Source organism: Laetiporus sulphureus (genome assembly GCF_001632365.1).
Source record: "Laetiporus sulphureus 93-53 unplaced genomic scaffold LAESUscaffold_42, whole genome shotgun sequence".
Lineage (NCBI taxonomy): Eukaryota > Fungi > Basidiomycota > Agaricomycetes > Polyporales > Laetiporaceae > Laetiporus > Laetiporus sulphureus.
Window position 1 is genome coordinate 58,038 of NW_024468551.1, and position 17,028 is coordinate 75,065.

The 17,028-nt window shown below is 49.7% G+C and overlaps 5 protein-coding genes across 5 annotated transcripts; 1 reads left to right on the forward strand and 4 right to left on the reverse strand.

The window, feature by feature from the left end:
• Window positions 1-1,053: 1,053 nt before the first annotated feature.
• LAESUDRAFT_660208 (FabD/lysophospholipase-like protein) lies at window positions 1,054-2,154 on the reverse strand (the record flags this gene model as incomplete). The annotated part of the gene is made up of 2 exons (XM_040904858.1): window positions 1,054-1,659; window positions 1,714-2,154. The coding sequence occupies 2 exons, from the start codon at window positions 2,152-2,154 to the stop codon at window positions 1,054-1,056; spliced, it is 1,047 nt and encodes a 348-aa protein (XP_040760888.1).
• Window positions 2,155-6,176: 4,022 nt separating this feature from the next.
• On the reverse strand, window positions 6,177-7,429 carry LAESUDRAFT_762138 (alpha/beta-hydrolase; the record flags this gene model as incomplete). The annotated part of the gene is made up of 2 exons (XM_040913044.1): window positions 6,177-6,934; window positions 6,988-7,429. The coding sequence occupies 2 exons, from the start codon at window positions 7,427-7,429 to the stop codon at window positions 6,177-6,179; spliced, it is 1,200 nt and encodes a 399-aa protein (XP_040760889.1).
• A 1,669-nt stretch (window positions 7,430-9,098) lies between these two features.
• Window positions 9,099-10,844, reverse strand: LAESUDRAFT_738371 (uncharacterized protein; the record flags this gene model as incomplete). The annotated part of the gene is made up of 7 exons (XM_040910883.1): window positions 9,099-9,151; window positions 9,216-9,243; window positions 9,297-9,384; window positions 9,439-9,726; window positions 9,778-9,913; window positions 10,204-10,339; window positions 10,395-10,844. The coding sequence occupies 7 exons, from the start codon at window positions 10,842-10,844 to the stop codon at window positions 9,099-9,101; spliced, it is 1,179 nt and encodes a 392-aa protein (XP_040760890.1).
• A 1,334-nt stretch (window positions 10,845-12,178) lies between these two features.
• Window positions 12,179-12,802, reverse strand: LAESUDRAFT_660259 (uncharacterized protein; the record flags this gene model as incomplete). Its single annotated transcript, XM_040904861.1, has 2 exons — window positions 12,179-12,420; window positions 12,481-12,802. The coding sequence occupies 2 exons, from the start codon at window positions 12,800-12,802 to the stop codon at window positions 12,179-12,181; spliced, it is 564 nt and encodes a 187-aa protein (XP_040760891.1).
• Window positions 12,803-13,703: 901 nt separating this feature from the next.
• LAESUDRAFT_738373 (uncharacterized protein) lies at window positions 13,704-15,899 on the forward strand (the record flags this gene model as incomplete). The annotated part of the gene is made up of 7 exons (XM_040910884.1): window positions 13,704-14,168; window positions 14,220-14,446; window positions 14,502-14,834; window positions 14,946-15,406; window positions 15,437-15,517; window positions 15,613-15,742; window positions 15,794-15,899. The coding sequence occupies 7 exons, from the start codon at window positions 13,704-13,706 to the stop codon at window positions 15,897-15,899; spliced, it is 1,803 nt and encodes a 600-aa protein (XP_040760892.1).
• Between the last annotated feature and the right edge of the window lie 1,129 nt (window positions 15,900-17,028).

Genomic DNA, 17,028 nt, shown 5'->3' on the forward strand with positions numbered 1-17,028 from the left:
ATAAGCCCGCGCCCCCGACTCAGATACTGCTAGCACAGAAGAGGATAGTTGCCGTCGAGTCATCGGTAGCAGGCCCGAGTGTACCTTGTGAGCTGTCTCCAGCTGTCTCCGTAGTCTCGATGGCCGCCTTCATGGGTCTACCTTGCATTGTGCACTATGTCCTATGCATTATGCTAAGCGATCCATTTATCGCAGTGGAAGGTCGCATCTCTCTGGCTCGCCTCTTGTTATGAAAACTCCTCCGGTCCGTAGACAGCCGCTGCGCTTAAGATTATGTACTTGAGTGAAGGCACCACGAGATTCTCCTAAGATGCACATTGTCATCAGCGACATTTGAATGAACAGCAGAGCGAAACCACGATGCTCATAGGGCCATGGATGCGTCCACCAAAGACACTCCATGTCAGGGCGCGTCATGTCAGGAAAATTATGTTTACAGTGAGACGCAGCAAGCGATCACTCTGCCTACTGTGGCCAAGTTGGAAAGTCAAATAGACCGGCCCCCAATGAATTGGTCCCATTGGTCATGGTCAGCACATCGCAGCCAGGGCTCAAAGTGGTAAAATCTGCATGTAAGACGGTTCGCCATAAGAGTCGCTGAGCGTGTACATATTGTTGCATTCAAAAGTTGCTACTTAGCAAGAGGAGGAGCATGAGGAAGCGGAACACATAGCTGTGCATTTGATATGACCATTTGGCGACGATGGTCTCAACGTAGTTACTGCATTACACGTTAGCCTCAAATTGCAGCGTCACATGGATCAAACATATTCTAGAATGGGCATGCAATGCCTTCAAGCGGCTCCGAAGGACAGCCGTTTAGAACTGAGAAGTTGATCTGAGGATCACGATAAAATAGGATGCAACAGTTCTCCAGGAAAGTCGACTGACCGAATTGACGCCGTAGAGCAGCAGTTGCCCTATCATCTGTAGAAAGGCTTCAGTCTCCCGATGACGTTTGGTTCCAGCTACTAGATGTCGTGCTGAGGGTGGACGCGTGGCCGTTGCCAATGAGTCAAAGGCCCCTGCCTTCTTGATCCACTAACAGGTACGTCAGGACTCAGGTGACAAATGACTATCCCATCGATGACCTACTTGAGAGTTAATTGGGTGGGGTGATATCTCGACGAACGTGGTGCGTTTTCCGAACTTGTCTAAGAGACCCATAATGGCGGGCAAGAACAGCATAGGCTGCTGCATATTGTCCCAGAGGTAGTCAACGGTATAGTCTCCAGATCGGAATTCGGCGGTCACCATGGACATATCGAGAGTGGAGGGGATGAATGGGCCTGCGTAGCGGGAAAAGATCCTGGCCAGCTCGGTGCGGTACGCATCTTCACAAGAATTCACCAAAGGTGAATGCACCCCCGTACTCACGGGCAACTTGCGTGCAACAACTCCATCCACTTCAGTGTCGATATACTTCACCAACAGATCAATAAGGACCTCCGAACCAGAGAAAACGGTAGTTGTAGGGCTAAGAGGGGAAACCATATAGAGCTTGTTCGCCTCTTTCTCCAGCTGAGTGAATGAAGAGACAACATCCGCATAGCCATGAACGGTATCGATGTCGCAGCCAGAGACTGCGAACATGGCACCTCCCGTACTGTCAACCATGGCAAGGGCACGCCCTCGCGCTATTGCAATTTCTACGGCCATCTTTGGCGGAAAGTCACATCAGTATCGTAATCCCTCGAATCTTTGAGCACTTACTTCGCGGGGCATGGCATTGGAAGCATACATGGCGGCAGTCACTCCGATGGAGGGTCCTACGACAGCGTCTGGCTTGATTCCAAGAGATATCAGGAGGTCGAGCATGGCAATCTGAAAGAACGTCATGGAGACAGATATAACAGCGGCTGGCCAAGTGGAGCTCTCCGCAAGAGGAGAGAATGTTGGGGGATCTGCGACAAACAGTCCAGTCTCTTCCAAAAATGACTTGCCAGTATACGCCGAGTACGCTCGATCGCAAGCATCGATACTCTCGCGGAAGACTGAGAATGTGGCCATGAGATCACGTCCTTGCAGCCAATGATGCGGACCTTGACCAGAGAAGCAAAAAACGAGAGGGTTGGACCGCTTCTCTGCCAACACTGGGTCAGGAAACGTCGCACTCTGCAGACAATCGGCAACTGTATAGGTTCTCCATGGCATCTGCCGAGCGCGATTTCCAAAATGTGCGCATAGCGTAAGTGGAGAATGCCCTACACACTGATCCTTGTAGCTCTTTTCCAACGCATGCGCACTTTTGGGCGAGAGAGCACCTGTAGAGAGCACGTTCATAACTGTTGATCTAGAAAGCGCATTATGAATACATACCGATGGCGATGAGGAAAGGCCCATCTTTCAATGTATGTATATCTGGATGCTCGGGGCGTTGATCGTGCTCAAGAAGGTGTCTGATGGCGATCCCAAAACTGCGAGGCGGAAGGAAATCTACGTAATGGCGTTTAACATCTGCATTTCTCTCCTGCGCTTTGGCTTCGGGACTGGGCGTGATGACCGAATCATTGACGGAGCCGAAAGAGGTTGGTGAAATACCGAGATGGGTGGCAAGAATGTTGTCTCTGTCCTTCACGGCGAGATCATGGCGCTTGATCACGACAGCGCTCGCTGCGGATAATCAAGAAGTCGGTCTTTGGGGAATTATTCGGATCATATATTTGGGATGCGTACCAATTCCGCCGTGAGTAGAACTGTCGGCCTCCTGAAAAGATTCGAAGTCGAAATCGATGTTCACGACGACGGCTTGGTCGCAATTTCCATCTATGACAGCTTGAATGGCTAGCTGTAGAGCAGTTTGGCGTGAAGAGCATGCGGGATCAATCGCGAATGATGGCCCCATAAAGTCAAAAGCACATCTAATGCGGTTTATGACATTGGCGAGCCATGCATTCGTTATGGAACAACCTGCACAAATGACTCAGCGAGCCGCATCGCTGCAAATGAGATGCAGCTGACCTTCAGCTTGAGGAGTGTCGATATCAGGAATTGCATCTCTTCGAGCTATGAGTTGTACATGCGAATGATGTATATATGAATGAATGCACAATACGCACTGCATTCTACGTATACACCGGTGTGCGTTCCGCGACAATCAACACCGCTTCGCTGCACGGCATTGAACACATGATAAAGTCTAAGATGAGAGCGTCAGTATGCTATTTGATGGTGCAATGAAAGATTGTCTCCTCACACGATGATTTCCATGACTTTGGCAGCGTCATCATAGTCGACGGGAGTGATATCCAACTCGTGGAGATCGTCAGAGGAGAAGCCGGAGACGGATCCGGCCTCTGCCTACACTCGGTCTGTTAGTTCCATTAACCTCAGTGCACGGAAAGCAAAGATATACAGCGTAATTCTTCTCAGAGGCTGTACCACGATGCGGTTCGGATTCACAGTGATTATAAGGCACAGTACCGATGCTGGCGCTCTTGGGGCACTCACAGAGCGCTTCGACATCCAAAACACGTGCCTCATCACCTGATGCAGAGGTAGAGAAGCCTTCAATGACAGACGTGTTAGCTGAAGACGAAATGTACATGGGGGCGTTGCAAGACGGACCGAGGATAGCGACTGCGTTACAGTCGGGGTTGGAGTAGCTAGGGAGTTCCGCTGCCATTGCGCCTACGAGGAATGCAAGAAGCCAGAATTTGGGTGAGTCTTCCTGCTCATATTTAAATGGCGTGAGTTTTAAATGGTGCGGTGAGGATGTGTGCCTGATCAATCGATGTCTTCGAGATGCGTGGCAAGAACTCCGACGGCGGTGATGTCAGCGAGAGGATTTCAACAAGGTCTTGCTGCAAATGTACAAATTAATATCCGCTCTATCTCCTGTCGGATAAATATGCCTGTGAACGATGCTATATGTAGAGAACCAAGCATTTCTTCTTTGTCATTATTAAACTATGTTCAAAGTGACTAGGAAGGTTGCAGGAGCCTCAGATAATGCCATTCATGGGAAGGTGGTGCAGTGAGGCCGTTGCAGCTTATTCCGACAGGGAGATGCCGTTCAGGACATTCAATCTTTCAACCTCGGCAGAACGCAGAACCACCATCTTTGCTCACCAGAAGAAATCCGCGGACCATCCATACAGGATCTGAGTGCTTGCGCAATGTCAAAACATCCTGCGCATGCGTCGTTCAGTCATATTAACAAATAATCAGGTGGGGTGATAACGTCACATATGCTTCGTGCTGAGTAACATTTGCTCTCAGCGACGAGGTTTTGTCAATCCAATGTCTTCCGAAAGGCACCAACGGTAGTTTGTCAACAAGGAAGTCAGCCTTAGGACGCAATGATCTGTATGATTACGTGCCAGTGTTCAATTAAAAGCCAACGAAAGATATCATGTCTAAGCGATGGAGCTCATGACAACTCAATTAGATCACATCAGAATCCAATGAAAGCAAACGCACCAATGGGCCTTTACGCGGTGGTCGCAAGGCATATATTCTTGCGATATATCAAATAAATGCGTTCCCGCTTCAACGTGCACCTTTATTCGCTTTGATGACGGCGAGCCATATCCGAGGACGTGAAATGGTCGCACTGGCGCTTCGAACGCGGATCTTGATGGTCGAAGGACCGTATTAGAGCGATTAGGCGACAGTTCCCGCCACTGCGCCCGCGGATGAGAACAATTTTTACGAAATATTTCAAAGACGAGATATTTATGAAATGCGAAAGTGAGTCAATGGACGGCCACAAGTACTGAAGGACAACGTCAGGAAGGGAAGGCGAAGCGGCGAGCTCCGCATATCTCCCGTGTCACAATACCACAACTTGGCGAAATAGGGCAGGCCCATGATGCGACGACTGTGTTACAGTGACATAACAATGGCAGGAAAGGAACGGACCGTCGCTCTTGGGACATTCGATGCACCTTATTACCTCCATTGCGACGCTTTGGCATCTGGGATTTGGTCCGCGTATGCTCAGAGCAGGTTCCTCAACCTTGCGCTTCCGAGACACAGCTCTGTGCTTCAGTTGAACAGGAAGGCCGCATAGCATCTTATCGGCGGGAGTCTGGATGTGCTATCCGGGTGTAACCCGGCGAAAGGCGTAGCCAGAGAGCAGATCCCTGCCTGCGCCGCATTGAAAGAATTGTATTGTCGATGAGAATAGAGAACGTGATGCTGCCGAGCTGCTTTTCGCTTGCAAGCCACTTCGACCTCGTGTTGGAGCAAATCAAATTCAAGCGAGCCAGTAATTACCGCGTGAAGTTCCTCTGGATATCGGAGGACGCTGTTATCCTTTGACATGTCCTAACAGAAAGAACACTGATACAGGCTGGACGAAGGGGTCCAAGGTAATAGGACTCAAAGGTGCGAATCAAAATCTTCCTGTCTAGATATCAGAGGATGGTCAGCAGACACGAATCATGTCATGCCAATGCTCTCAAAAGGACCTCGTACCTCCAACGATATCAAGCAGTTGGATTCCATCTGAACTGAATGACCCATGGAACGTTCACGCCTACATTCGGACAATCAAATGACTTGGAATTTGTCGGTCATGGCAGCCAAGATTAATACACGGGCCGAGCAGCGGTGCGGAAACGCAAGCTGATTTGAACAGCTTGTTGTCGAGCGCTCCCAGACGATACTGGAACTTAGAAGTCCGCTCTGCCAAGCGTTAACGTTCCAGATCAGTAACAGCTTCATCCAACAGTATCCGCAACACGATAGCGTGGAGACAAGCGAGTGCAGTTCTCATAAAAGGGCCAGACAGACATTTATATTCGCTTCATTCCTTTTTTCCCATATTGCGCTTTGTGTCAGGACTCGCTACATTGCAGGTAGCCGTGATAAGTTGATAAATGGTCAGCAAGCCGTGTTAAGTGAGCTGAGCCCGATGTGCCGTCAAAGAAGTGAGCAAGTGAGAGCTCGAGTGCAACGTCAAACCACGGATCCTGTCACGCCAGAGTCACCGTCACTCATGAGTCACGCCTATCCTTTCCTTATTACCAGAAAAACAAGATACCTCGGAGAAAGGGCGTTATCGAATGGAGAGACGAGCATCGGAACATACGGCTATTCATAAAATCCAGTTCTTTGCAATGCTTGCTCATAACAAAAAGCGACACCGTAAGGTATGTACAATTGAAGCTTCACCATGACGTGGAAACGTTACTGAACAGGATGGCATTCATGGTAGGTTCAAAGAGGAGTCATCTTGCGTCGATCCATTCACCAATGATTTTCAGAATATTGCTCCTCTCGGGCTCGTGCCACGACATTGTTATGAAATCATGTGTGGCATCTTTCACCTCATCGTAGGTCACCTTGGTCTCCCCGATGTCGCCAATGAGGCGGTCGCGGAATGTGCGCATCGCATCCAACCCGATTTCTGCCTCTCCACAGACGATATATGTAGAAGGGAAGCCTGTGAACAATCCTTCAAACCGCGACAGCTGGAGGGAAGCCGGCGAGATCCATGCATTCGTCAATGCTTCCTTCTCGGGAAAATTCCCCAGCAGGCTCTTCCCCGGATATCCCTTGAAGAAAATGCCGCAGTAGTCCGTGGCTGCATTTCGATTGAGAGATGAACCAGACCCTTTGTGTGTTATTTCGAATTCCACAGTAGGAGAAAGGAGCACGAGCGCGCCCGGAGTGGGTAACTCGTTGAGATTGTGCGTTGCGAGGTATCTGACGAGCGAGACGGCAAGGTGGCCTCCAGCGGAATCACCAAGGATGATGATGTTCTCTCCTCGCACACCGATAGTGCGAAGCAAATACTGATAGCCAGCGAGCGCATCGAGGAGAGCGGCAGGGAAAGGATTCGCAGCAGGGTAGGGATATGACGATGACAGGCGATAGCCGCAGGAGAAGATTCGTGTGACAGTCGTGCAGTTCCCCAAGATACCGCTGCATATTGGACCGGTCGGGCCTCCGTTTGGGTGGGAGGAACTCATCACATATCCTCCTCCTACGTCCGCGCTAAGTACATCGACATTGGATGAACAAACATAAAATGCATACCGTGGAAATACATAACTACTTTCTCGCCCTCATCCGCCTTGTAATCTCCCTTTCCCGTGACCTTCTGCGACTTGAGCCAATATCCGTGTGTCTTCTTCGGTTTCACGCCGTTTAGCTCCGCCATCTCACTCACTTCACCCACGATGAGTCCGGGATCAATGGCCGGCACCCACACAAAACCAAGAGCGTCGGCCTGCCCAGAGGCGACAATCTCTTCGGGATCATGGCCCGGACTCAGAGGCAGGCCGGTCGCGAACCAGTCCTCGATGCGAGCCCGCAGGAGAGGAAGAATGTATGCTCTGCGAGCGGACCAAGTCCGCCTGGGCCGAAGGGCTTGAATTCTGGACGTGATGTTGGCGTAGGGAAGGCGTACGCATATTGTGGCGACGTAAGCGTACAGTTTGTATAGGGACTTAAGGGGCTCGTGACGAAAAGCGAACATCCTGTAAACACACCAAAATGAGATGATGGCGGATGGCGACAGAAAAACGGTGCATGTAGTACTATTGCTTCAGCTGCATATAACAAAAGTTCTCTATTTTCCCATCATGATCCAGGGAATGGAAGTTGTGATCAGAGTGGTTCCCATCACCGCCCTGCACCCCATGCAACGCTTCGATTCTGAGATAGAAGGCCGTAAGCACGAACACGTGCATTCGATGGTCATGGAAAATGGGCCATTAAATCAGAACGAATCGGCAGACTCTTGCGCGGAGTTCTTCGTGCGCTGTTCAGGCGTGCTAGGGCCCGGGCTTGACGGGCAACACACAGAAACCCACGCTTTCGCTACCGGTCTGCATTGAGAGTGCTATACTGTTTGATCTTCACGATGGCGAGAGAATTATGGGGTTACAACCTATTCCTGCACCACAGATGTGAGTTCACCCATGATACCGACCATTCATATGAAGGCGCGGAATTATACATGATTGGAGAGGCGATGTTTGAATTGTCAGAAAATACTTCGATCGTGTTGTGATGATTAACAAATTATTTAAGAATCATGATCACTACTTAGCTTAGTGTGTGCGCTGGCCCGGAATTGGGTCATCGCTAGGCAGCGTATCAGATCAGACAGCATCAAGGAGACTTCTATGCTCCTCGATATGCCCACTTTTGGAGGGATACGGGTTTGGCGGACAACAATCCGAAGTCTAGGCCTCAGACGGCTGCACGTTCTATGGGTCCGTGGAGAAAATTAGATGGACGACCAACACATGTTGGAGGACCACCTATCAGCCCTGACGTATCTGTCGGATCTGACTCCTGTTGCTTGCCAATCAGAACCAGCGAAGGGTGAAGCTAGACACGTAATTTATAAGGACGTGCAAGCGCAAAGAATCTGCCGCACTCATACTTCCATGACTGATGAAGTTTCATTCGCTTGACGTTCGTTCTGCGTCTATCCGGAAACTATCTGACAGCGTACCCGAAATATTCGTCGCATATCGTACGCACCTTCGCCCTGGATTCGGCGCTTTTTGCAGCACCTCTTGATGCCATCTCTTGCTACCTATACTCAGTGGAAGCCGTTGGCTTCCAATTTCACAACATTATCATATCGGAACGCTTCGCAGGTGCTCAATTTGCGATGAACTTCGCACTTCACATCACGAGGTATAAGCTGCCGCGTCTTCCTGCCCCGCGTGCGACGCTGCCTTCTCCAGCGATAGACTGATCATAACACATGTTGTTCCCAACAGTTTCACGGAATGGCATGTCAAGATAGACTGGGCAGAGCGCCTGTTCAGCAGCATATAAGCGAAGCACGCACTAGTCGGTAACTTACTTGTGGATCCGCAAAGGCGAGGCACGCAGATCTTGCCCACCATCCCTCAAATCGACAGAGATGGAGCATATTCTCTCAAACGCCTCCAGGGAATATCAACGAAGAGAACGTCACGTACGATGAACAGCCGGATAGCGCACGCGAATTACCAAGACATGAGAATCTTCACAGGGGCAGCTGGCAACAAGAGCAACATTGGATGTAGAGGCGCTTGGTTGCGGCTTACTCAGTCACTGAAAGAACTGTGATCACTTGCTTTCGTAGACTGCGATGGTGCTTTACGTGAGAAAAATGTTTGAGTGTTGTACTCAGCAGCTCCATTTCAGAGCGTGTGTTTGGTCTCCTTCCGTACTAGTGCGTCCAAGATGGCAGTGGCTGGACGAACGCCAATGTCGACAGCATCAGCCAACAGCGATCACGCGCGAGACGTGGCACTTACCAACAGCCTTCGGTGCTTCCTGCACTGCCTGCACACAACACGAGGTCAATTCGACTGATCAACGCGTAGGTAGCAGCTCACCAGATGCCCGACCTCGGGCAGACGGACGTTCGTAGTATTCCTCACGCGTCTCCAGACAGTTTCCCGCGTGACGTCCTCACCACCAGTACTGCGGTCACATACCATCAACTGCCGCCTCTCGCCAGCAAACTGTGAGACTCACGTAGCGTTTGTCCGAGCACTCATAATCCAGTGCAGATGGATCCGGGGGTCAAGGTCCTTGAGTCCCGTCCATGCCTCGTAGCACACGTTCCATTCGCAGTAAACAACAGCCTCGTCGAACGGGCGCGTCTTTAGGCGTACTGCACGTTCGCCATCGGATGTTTGCCCCGGGCGGGACGAGTTGGGTTTATCGCACTCGACGACACCATGTTCGGCGAAGACGTCGACTACCTCTGGATCCCAGGTCTTCATTGCTGGACTCCTGAGGAGACTCTCCTTGACGTGCTTCCTAGGCAATTTTATCACGGCCAGACACACGAGATAGGTTATTTGGATTTACCTTGAAGGCCATTTCTCAGGTTTGCTGAGGGCCGCCTTCAGCAACAAATCCAAACCCTTGCCCCTGGTGAAAGACGGCGGGACGATCATCGGCTCGATTAGGATGAGCTTGTCGAAGAGAGCCGGGTTGGCAATAGCTACTCGTGCCCTGAGAAATGCAGTCACGACGTAATCTTCTATGTCAACTGTATGAACGCGACGCACAGAGTCGTTCCTCCGTATGAATGCCCAATACCAATAACACGGCGGAGCTGACCACGACTTGATACGGCGATGCGCTCGAGGTGCGTAGGCAATGGCATCGAAGTTGCCTGCGCGGGTAGATAATGGATCAGGAAGTTGAGGATATCGCGGCATTGATCCTGCCAGTCAACTGATGGGAATCACTCTGTACACAGCTCGCTCTCTGATGATGGTGTCCACTTACATACGTCGCGGAGCCCCTGCTCGTTGAGCAAGGCGCTGTCGCCATGCTGCACGGACTCGAATGACCATATCTCCTCGATCGCGATCGAAGATGCTCTCGCATTCGTGATCAAATGTGCGATTGCTGGTTCCCAAATCTGCGTCGAGCTGGAATCAGACTCATATTGGTGACTCAACGCCATATACACCCACCTGCCGCGGAGACCCGGTCGCGTGCGTCAAGAAGAGAGTAAGGCCACGCCCACGCCCACCCGACACAGGAGTGACAGGGACGAATCGATCCACACAATTCCACATTACAACCCTCGACGCTCCCTTGAATTTCTTCTGCATATCTTCGCTTTCGAACTCGAGCCTCGCCTCCACGAGCTTCCGAGCCATCGCCTTCACGTCAAACGGTTCACCGCTCGTGGCGCGGTCTCTGAGAGGCGACTCGTTCGGCAGCGAACGCAGGTAAGCTGCAGGTATTACATGCGACGTCCTCCGGAAGCCCGCCACAATTGTCGGCTCAGGGAGCTTGCGGGCTGGAAAATGCGCATCGGGAGGAGGCTCTGCGATAGGTAGAAGAAGTGGGATCGGAACTCCCTCTCCATATGTCTTTGGGACGCCATTGGGCCTGGGGAAGCTGGTCTTGGTGGGCATAGCTGCGTAAGAACAGAGACGTAGAACTGTCGAGGCATGCGTTCAATAAAATATGCTGCGTTCCCGAGACCCCAGGGTTAGAGTACGAATATCCTGATCAGATCTATCAGAAAAAAGCGCTGCATCAAGTATGTATTCTGTAGCCCAGTCCACATATGCGATCTGTGCGAGGCGACCGGATTCGATAGAAAATGTAACAAGTCTGATTGAGAACTGTTAGTAGATGTCTGTACGAAGGCGAACGCAAACCACGTCGGTGGCGCGATGGTATGCCTTGAGTCACGAACAATGTCACATATCTGTCACGGGTGTCTGTCACGGCTCTCGCTCTCGAGGAATTTGTCTGTTTCTTCGCATTATGAAGCATCCGGGGAGCCTGCCGGCGGACGACCTGCACAGTTACTCGAATGAGCTCTCAGGTGTGTTTGATATATCGTACCGCCGTTTGAAAAAGAAAGGATTGTGGCGTTAGGTAGACTAACTTCCAGACGCATCTCAAGCGTGTCTGAAATCAACGAACCTGAGCTGAACATGACACTAGCAACTACGAGCGCAGATAGCACTGCGTGAAACAGTTAGCGGCTACGGGAGGAACTACGGCCATTACAATGCTATCTGGACAGTTTATCTGAGCGATGAGCGACAGTCGAAAAGCGCGAAGCGGATCAGCGTACATGAGGGTGGGCTGGATTGGGACTCTGTACAGATACCTGGCAACGAGCCGTGCTGTAGTGAGTACGGACAGTGCGGCAATTTACGTGTAAAGTCAGTCTCATTCCTGCGAGCTTTTCGAAGCGGATGGGCGGCGAATTGGATTCATCTTAGGCAAATCATCGCAGCACGTCTCCACATTGCTCACCACTGGAGCGTGCTAAATAAGCATACTGACTGGAGGCATACAGAGTTAGTGCCCATGCACATACGCTTAGCCTCTCCACCTGCGCCCGCCGGGAAGGAGAAGTGTCCACAACGTTTCGTCATGCGATTCTCCTTGTTCGATGTCATTAGGTGCGTTGCATCCCGAAATCATTGCCGTGTCATGGTGCAAGGTTAGCCGTCACTGCGGCAGTAAGCCCTGCCTACATTTATGTTATACATTTAACGACCGTCAAGGTTGCGGCTCGCTGTGAGTGTCCGCGGATTGCAATTCGGTAACGTCGACCAGCATTTGCGAGCGGCTGCTGGCAAGTTTCAGCGCTGTCGGTGGGCTGTTCGGTGGGATCTTCGTGAATGTCTATGGATGGCGAGCACAAGATGGGAGAAAACTGATACAGCCATGTGCTACATATTAGTGTACAAACATCATCAAGCTTATGCCGAAGTCATCATCATCATCAAGCTTGTAGGCGCTCACATGCCTCCGTGATCTGCCTCGCCAATGCTCGCAGCCGCTGCTCTCCGTCAGCTTCAAGGACATCACAGTCCCACTGCTCCTTCGGCGCAACGTCGGTTGTGAGCTCGGGATCGCTGGGGATGCGTCGGGGAGTCATGCGCCTCGGCGCCGTTTCGAACTCGTAGAAGCAGAGCTTGGTCCCCATCGCGCTGATGCCGTAGAGGACAGGGAGGAGCGCACGCCCTGAAGGAAGGAAACCGGCGGTAAGGTCATGAGAGCAAAATCTGCACTGACGCCACACACCTGACAAATCGACCAAACGGCGGCGAACCTGCCTGTCGGCTGCCTCCCGCGTCGAATCAAGCGACAAGTGCTGGGGAGGCTTGACCTCTAGGACGAGCACGGGGTGCTGACGAAGGGTGATTTCGAACGAGATGATGACGCCTGCGGCGCCGTCCACGTTGCCCGGTAGGTAATTGGGCGAGACAATGAAATCACTGTCCGGAGGGAATAGAGTACAGAGAAGTTTGTTGTAGGGGCCATAGTACTGATTCTCATAAACGATGACACCGGCCTCTTCTTCGACGGTGGCAAATGCTCTGGTTATTTTCGAAGGCCAGGGCATGGTGACAGTTCTGAACAAGCAGCCTTGGCGCGGGGCCTGCGTTAAGAGTACAGTGCATGTCACTAAGGTTCGGCGCCTCTGTGTAGCCTTAATTAGAGCGCCGCAGGCCGGCAGAAAAAAGTTTTGAGAGGAAACATGGCCAAGATATGCATAAATCTGCAATTACCGAATCCTTCGGTGATTACGTAATCGTTCACTTTTTGGGGGAGAAATTTTCGAAGTGTGATTTCCACAATACAATGGCTCCTCTAAAGAAAAAGCAAAAGCAGGCAAAGCTGCAGCGTGCTAGTAGAGGCAGACACTTTGATTCGCATATTGTAGAAAGTCTACTTGAACTCCAAGCCAACCCTAACTGCATTCTAACCAAAGACGACTGGGATTCCTCCGACAGTGATGGCGAGGGTCAATGGGCATTTAGTATGCTCGATGAAGAACCAATAGATGTCTCGGAAAGTGAAAGTGATATGGATGTCGAGGCAGCAGATTTGGTCTCCAAAAAGCGCACAAGAGGGAGCTCGGAAGGCGATGAAGAGGAGAATGATTATGTCGGAGAATGCGCAGAAGAAGCAAACCAAGCTGCGCGGAAATTCTGGACGCAAGTATTTAGCAAGGTGAGCAATGCAAAAAAGGAACTCAACGTGGAATTTACATTCTAGAGCAGCATGAATTGGTAGCGGAACATTCGACCGCTCCAAGAGCTATGCCTAGCTACAGCGGTGCCGGCAAGACTAGAACATACTGCAGGGAGAGAGACTTGGCGAAAGCGTCGGTGGGATGTAGCAAAATCAATACCTTTTTTCAGCCTGCATATCGTCAGGCCCGAGCACCCAGTCCGGAGCTTAGCCATAATGCAATTCTGACATCTCCTGTGCCTGCCGCCAGCGATGCAACCCAACGAGTTATGGAGAGCATCAACAATAAAGAGTCCCAAGTCTCTCCTAAAGCCCCAGCAGTTGTCAGCCCCACAGTGTTCCTAGACCCAACAGCAGATGAGGAGGATGTGCCGGAGGACGTGCCTATCATGGAGATAGTCAAAATGCTTGTTAACGAGGTGAAGAAATCTGGATCTTACACGTCTCTCACCCACCTGTGTGCCATCAAGCAGTATATTGAGCTCTATCACAAATACAAGGCCGCAACTCGAGTGAAGAACCCATCAACAAGGGCAAGTATCGCCGTTGCTCGAGCAGTCAGCAAGGGTCCTTATTTCGCCCGCAAGATACGGTCATTATACTGCTATATCAAACGTTTTCACACACTGCCGCCCATAACTGCGGGAAAGCACCATGCTCACCCTACACTACTCAACAATGAGAGGATGGCACAGGCTGTCCGTCATTACCTCACTGTTCTCGCAGATGGTGAGGTAAGATTTGTATTTGCAGAACTGACAAAAGCATGGCTAACCTGGTTATAGATTACACCGTATCTCCTAATGAAGCAGGTCAACACAGTTATCATTCCAGCGCTAGGTTTGGACCTAGGCGGCAAGACGATATCCGAGTCATCTGCACGAAGATGGCTTGTGAAGCTTGAGTATGAACTGAAGGAGACAAAGAAAGGACTCTATGGTGACGGCCATAAGCGAGAGGATGTGTTAGCATATCGACAGAAGTATTTGGACAGTTTGCAGGAGACGGAGAGGCAATCATGCTCACCATTCGCATATGTGCTGTCCTGACACATCTTGTTGCATTAGGTTGCGTTGGACCTATACAGATCAAGATCTAGAGCCAGTGGAGCCTACATTAGCAAAGGGCGAAAGGCGTATTGTCCCTATCTTCCATGATGAAATGATTGTGTACACAAACGACCTATGCCACCGGATATGGATCAAGGATGGCAAGATGCCTTTAAGAAAGAAAGGACAAGGCCGCGCAATTCACGTGTCAGATTTTATAGTTGAGCACACTGGTCATCTTGCACTTGATGAGACACAAATCCACGAGAATGCTGCATTGCCCTTGAACCAAAGACTTGCTCACACGGATGCTCGTGAGATAATGTATCCGGGGAAGAATCATGATGGCTGGTGGAACTTGGAATGATTGATAAATCAAGTACGTGCACTGTAAAATGATGAATGTGTATTGACAGAAATATATCGATAGGTGAAAATGCAAGCCATACCAATTGGCGAGAGGCTATATCCTAGAGCAGTCCTTCAGTTCAACTTTGATCAGTCATCTGCACATGGAGCATTTGCCAAGGATGCATTGAATGCGAAGGAGATGAATGTCAATCCCAGGGGTAAGCAACGACACATGCATGACACAATCATACCTCTTGACAACCCGCATCCCCATTTCTGTGGTCAACGACAATCTATGGTCTTTCCAGCTGACCTTCCTCTGGAGCATCCAGATTACCAATATCATGGACAGCCAAAAGGGATGCTGCGCATTTTGGAGGAGCGAGGCCTTGTCCCGATGCTGAAGGCTGCGAATGGTGAGAAGCTCGTCGGTGAATGTCAGGTGTGCAAACTCTTACGGGAAGCACAAGAGCGGCTGCTTCATGAAGCTCAGGCTGCTGCAGATGGCACACAGGAGCCAGATGAGATGCAGGAAGACACGGTTGCATACTCATCAGCTTCAATAGGTTGCTGTATGCGAAAGGCCTTGTCAATGCAATAAGACTTTCTCGATGAGAAGCCACTTCTACAGACTGTGATTGGGGAGGCCGGCCATCAATGTCTTTTCTTACCAAAATTCCACTGTGAGTTGAATCCAATTGAGATGTATTGGGGCTGAATGAAAGCGCGTAAGTGTTTCTTCTACGAATTGCATTAATATCTCAATATGATCACCTAGGTTTCCGAGCAGCTGCCGATGAAACATTTCCAACTGCAAAGCGTCTGGTGCCCCAGATTCTTGACGCATGCTCTGTCAAGACAATCAGAGCATTCTTCCGCAAGGCATGGCACTATATGGATGCATACCGGTGAATATATACCCTTGTATCCTGTATTTTTGGGACTAATTCTCTCACCAGAAAGGGGCTGAATGCCAAGCAGGCAGAATTTGCAGTCAAGAAATATAGATCACACCGTCGCTGTGGGTCATCACTCATGATGCAGGTCGGCCTATTAGTGAACTAGATATATTCATGTATCTACCACAAGAAACTGTCCGTTCGCAGGAAATGACTGTGGCTGATAGGCGCCTTGAGCCGTGATGTCGCTTTCCAAATAAGGAAACTCCGACATGCTCCGACTCAAATTCACATTTTACAGTGGGTAAATTTTTGAAACTGAGAATTTAAAAAAACAAATGAGATAGATCGAAAGCTCTACTCAATCTGAGTTGATTGGTAACATTTTCAAGATTTCTAGACAAACTTCCAAATCGCTGATAGGTCTCGCAGCTTTGGCATGCCCGAGGCATCAGTTTTGAGCGACAGACACTGTAAGATAGACGACGTCAAGAACCGACACCCTTATATAAGCGCTTAATAAGCTTAGTCAGCTGCCAAATCTTTCAAACTGGTAATTCCAGTAGTGGGTTCTTATTGTCAAACTGACACAAATTCTGATAGTAAACTTGCCTTCATTGCAGACACCGCAGACATGATGGCATTTGCAACTATGGCATATGCTGAGTTAGTCTTTTGCCTTTGTAAGTGATATTTGCAACAGTGTCATTTTGTATCTCAGATTGTGAAAATGCAATAGGATATTCAGTGATCACAGATTAGTTACGAACTTTTTGAGATATGCAAGCATCGTGCATATTTAAACAATATGTCAAAATTTAGCACTGTGAAATTTGAGTCACAAATTATATATATTAGATGACATTTGCAAGTGCAGCAGATGAAGATGCAAAGGGTAAATTCGTCAAGGAGGCCTATATTCAATATCAGAATTAATACATCTTACACCTCATGCCAGACTGAATCAATGGTGTTGCATGTGTTTATGTAAATTTTTGCTATGGAACGTTGAATGTAGCCTCCTTGACTGAATCTACCCTTTGCATCTTCATCTGCTGCACTTGCAAATGTCATCTAATATATATAATTTGTGACTCAAATTTCACAGTGCTAAATTTTGACATATTGTTTAAATATGCCCGATGCTTGCATATCTCAAAAAGTTCGTAACTAATCGCCATACTCGTGGAAGTGTTTGGGACATAGGCTGACCAGTAGTCTTTGTCCTGTTCTCCTTTTTACGGCGCTCTATCCTGATTCCTCTTGGTGTCAAGACCCATAATGAGTGATGCTAC